Source organism: Octopus bimaculoides, chromosome 27 (genome assembly GCF_001194135.2).
Source record: "Octopus bimaculoides isolate UCB-OBI-ISO-001 chromosome 27, ASM119413v2, whole genome shotgun sequence".
Lineage (NCBI taxonomy): Eukaryota > Metazoa > Mollusca > Cephalopoda > Octopoda > Octopodidae > Octopus > Octopus bimaculoides.
This window is the reverse complement of record NC_069007.1, coordinates 17,420,277-17,424,662: the sequence shown is the minus strand read 5'-3', so window position 1 is coordinate 17,424,662 and position 4,386 is coordinate 17,420,277. Positions and strand designations below refer to the sequence as shown.

The window sequence follows — 4,386 nt, the reverse complement described above, 5'->3', positions numbered from 1 at the left end:
ATATATATAAAGAGCAAAATGGAGAGGACGAAAAAAGGACTTACCAAACATCATGAGGAACATTCCCCCAACAATTGGGTCTGGCATAGTGACCAATAAAATGCCAAGTTTTCCAAAACATCCCAACACCATCATAATGATTCCACTAGTGAGGATGACAGCACGACTGGCGATCTGTAACAAGGCAGGGTATAATAGACCGTATGTGTGTGTTGATGGATGAGTGAGAAACAGAGAATTCTTATGGATATACTGTAAAGTTTAATCAAATTTGCTATCGTGGTATTATTTATCAAGAGCATTAACTATTTTGAAGTTAGCATTGATTATAATTCTGAAAGGTCAGATTTTTTTAATTACTTAATGAAATTTCTTTTAAATTTAACTGTTTGTTGGTTATTTATATTGTGTAATATAAGGAGGCCGTCAGGACGCTACAAACCCCCTATTATGAAATTAAATCTACGTATCTAGTGTAATATATCTTCTGAGATGTGGTACAGGTTATTACATATGCTTGCTGTACCCGATATCGATGTCGGGGTTAAAAGGCAGTTACAAACTGGCAAGAGGGAAGTGACTACAGACAAGGAAATGTCTTGGGCTTGAAGCATCAATCGTTTCCCAAACCTCAGTTCAAGAGAAAATATTTCATGTGCCAGAGGATAGATCCTATACAAACCTTTGTGATGCCAATTGTTCCAATATTTTCACTGTAAGATGTAACACCACTGCTTCCTCCGATGGCACCAGCCAACAGACAACCAATACCTTCTACACCAATTCCTTTGAATAAATACAATATCATAAATAACAGAAAGTGTATGGAGAGCACACCTCATAAAATATCATCAGTTTAGCAGATATCAGGATTTCTATAAGCAAGAGTTCGTAGTTTTATACGGCCAGGTAGCATTGTCTAAGGAAACGCGTAAGGTCGATTGTATTATGAATACATACTGTCTAATGGAAGATGTTCTCCAAATACTTCAAACAACAGTGAGCAGCACATTTACGTTCGAACTTGCCAGAATGTACAGTGAATGAAAAGATACGTTGTTTGCGGTGTCACTGTTCTCTGTGCACCTCATAAATTATCATCAGTTTAGCAGACATCAGCACACATCAGGATTTCTATAAACAAAAGCTCGTACTTTTATATGATTCATCGGTACGACGTGGTAGCATTGATTGAGGACACACATAATAAGGTCAATTGTATTATAAACACAAGCCGTCTAACGAAAGGAGATGTTCTCTGAAGACGTAAAACAACAACCATAAGCATATTCACTTTCGAACTTGCCAGAACGTACAGCGAATGAATAGGTACGTAATTGCTATATAAATATTGTCATGTGTTTTATGAGAAAGGTCAAGTTTATAATTGTCCATGTGCTCTAGGATGGCTATGGTGATGCTTGAGCTGTGTTCCTTTATGTCTCATCTTTAACTTTACTTAACAAACAGATATCAATAAAATAAGAGTCAGTTTGAAATGAGTACTGGAATTAGATGATTGAGTAAAAAAAAGATTGAAAATTATACCCAACACTTCTATGTGGTGCTCCAGCATGGCCACAACTCAATGGCCAAAGCAAGTAAAAGAACAAAAGAGTTATAAGAAATATGATAAAAATTAAATATTTGATATTTACCCCGGTTGATGGCGTGGGCTGGAGGTGGTGGGGCTCCAGATATGCGTGCACATGCATAGTAATCTCCAATGGATTCAATCATTGACACCAAAATGCCAGACATCATACCAAAAACTCCTCCAAGACTCACCGTTGGTACTCCCCACTGACCTGAAATGGAGATTTCATATATATATATATATTCAGTTTTTGAATTTGGTTTGCAAGATTTTTTATGTGATTTCGTGTGCTGAAGCATATTCTGTGTCTGGGGAGAGTCATTTTCTTTTCGTGCCTTAAAATTTAACACACTCACCGTTAAAATTTCCACTTATTATTTTTATTTTCCTAAAATTTTCGTTGCGTCTTGCAACCTTTTCAATAGTCTTGACTCTGGACAGTGGAAATTTTAACGGTGAGTGTGTTAAATTTTAAGGCACGATAAGAAAATGACTCTCCCCAGACACAACAGAATATATATATTCATATATATATATATTATGAATTAATAAATAAAATAAAATAATCTAATTATTTTTACTCCTGACCAGAATAGCATTTACTGCTTGGCTATTCTTATAATATACACGTGGCTGTCGTGACTTATCTTGGATCTATACATGCAAATATTTGTATGTAGACGTGTGAATCTACTTTATACGGTATGTACAATTATTTGTATTTATATTTCCCGTGTATTGTGTTGACGAAGGAAAAAAGCCTGTTTATGGTTTTAATCTAGAAATTGGAACCAATTCACAATTAACATGAGGTCTTTTTAATATTCTTTCACTAACCTGCTTTCAGCCACGTGTATCTTTATCTGGAGATTTTGGTAGTTGACTAAGGCAAGAAAAAGACAGATAATGCAACCCTTTAAACAGGATGGTCATGGCTGGGTTGCCTTTCAGAAAGTGCCTGCTCAACCAGAGCCGACTTTGCATTAAACAATAACAACTACAACATCAACAGTAACAACAACAACAGCAATAACTTGAAATAATTGAGTGTCTTACCTGGATATGGAAACCGGAACCAGGCTGCCTGCTGGAGATATTTGTAGGTGTTGTCAGTTCGAGCCTTGTGCCCCCAATGACCTGGCGTGGCTGGGAAAACGTCAGTGATTGTGAAAATGTAGCAGAGGAACCAGACCACACCGACACCAAGGACCACCTGCAACAGAGAGAGAGAGAGAGAGAGAGAGAGAATACTAAAGTAAAGGTTAAAGTTACCTTTACGAGTCATGTCGACTCACAAGGTCCGGTTTCCTGGTTTCCATGGTGTATAAAATCCCCACCTGACAGGACACCGGTCCATTGCAGGATTACTCATCTTTTGTCAGCTGAGTGCATTGGAGCAACGTGAAATGAAGAGCTTTGTTCAAGAAGACAATGCATCGCCCGGTCCAGGAATCGAAACCACAATCTTAAGATCATGAGTCCAGCACCCTAACCACTAAGCCACGCGTCTCCACAGAGCAAGTACTGATATAAGAGAGAACCTAGAGAACACACGCATCAAAAGCAAGTACCAGTTGTGTACTGAGGTCGATCTAATTGACTGTCCTCCTCCCCACAAATTTTGGGGCCTTGTGCCTGGAGTAGAAAAGAATAGTTGCAGAATATAAAATCTACAGAATTACAGAATAATAGAATACTGACCGGGAACATTTTGAAGATATAGAAGTTGGTTCTGGTACAGCCTTTGTTCTTACTGTATTTGCCACAAGGAATCGGTATATTTTGTATATACTGGGAAAATATCAGAATCAAAACGACCACTCTGTAAAGAAAGAGAGGATGGAACAGAGGATGGAAGCAGAAATGAAACAGCAATCAATCAAGCCAATCAATGAATCGATCCGTCAATCATTACAGGGTGCGAGGGGGTATTTGAAGACAATTATCACAATTTTAATCTTTTTAAACCAAATAAAAGTATTTTATTTTTTCAGATTCCCCCGCAATGGCAGAAAAATGCTAACACAAGAAATGGAAAACCATGCAGTCATTGTTGTCATAAGTGCGGAACAATGATTTAGAAACTGACAGCTTTTTAAATGCTGAAAGATCTTTTTGTGCTCAAAAGTTCGGATGGAATTGGAAGACTCTGGTGGGGATGTTTCAACTGTATCAAAGCAAAAGAACATTCTAAACTTCTGGACATTGTAAGGACACTGCAGTTCATCCAACGGGTTCAAAATATTATCAATGGTCCCAGAAAATCAATGAGGGCCATTGTCAGAAAGCTTCAGGTGTTGGAGTGGACTGTCAAAACTGTGTTGCATGAGGACGTGTGATACAAGTCATATACACATAAAAGATTTCAATTCACATCTGCAAAGACACAGGAAAACCGTTTGGTCAAGGCCTAGCAGTTATTATATTTATGAAGGTCAAAACCCTTCATGAACATGGCATATTTTGGATCTTCTCTGATGAGAAAATCTTTGACCAAAACCAAAAGTTTAACAGGAGAAATGACAAATGGTTTCAGTGTTCTGCTTGGTTAAAACCAGAAATAATTCAGAGGAAAGTAGCATTAATTTTCTAGGTCGTTTAATTTTTCTTAATCGATCAATTGACTGATTGAGTGAACCTATCAATGACGAACCTGTAATAATTACCGAAACAGCTGTAAGCCAAATTTACTGCAATACAGGAAAATATGCGATGACCATTATTTATGCCTTGTCTTGTGTATATATATATATATTTATATACATACATCTGTGTGTGCGTGGGTGTGT

At 37.4% G+C, this 4,386-nt stretch overlaps 1 protein-coding gene across 1 annotated transcript in view; it reads right to left on the bottom strand.

Moving 5' to 3' along the window:
• The window catches only part of LOC106881568 (solute carrier family 23 member 1), a 157,573-nt gene that overhangs the window by 149,495 nt on the left and 3,692 nt on the right, over positions 1–4,386 (bottom strand). The window contains exons 4-8 of the mRNA XM_052977197.1: positions 3,299–3,419; positions 2,654–2,810; positions 1,659–1,808; positions 683–786; positions 45–174 (exon numbers count right to left, since the gene is read on the bottom strand). Of these exons, the coding sequence (XP_052833157.1) occupies positions 45–174; positions 683–786; positions 1,659–1,808; positions 2,654–2,810; positions 3,299–3,419 (662 nt within the window). The remainder of the gene's footprint in view (positions 1–44; positions 175–682; positions 787–1,658; positions 1,809–2,653; positions 2,811–3,298; positions 3,420–4,386) is intronic.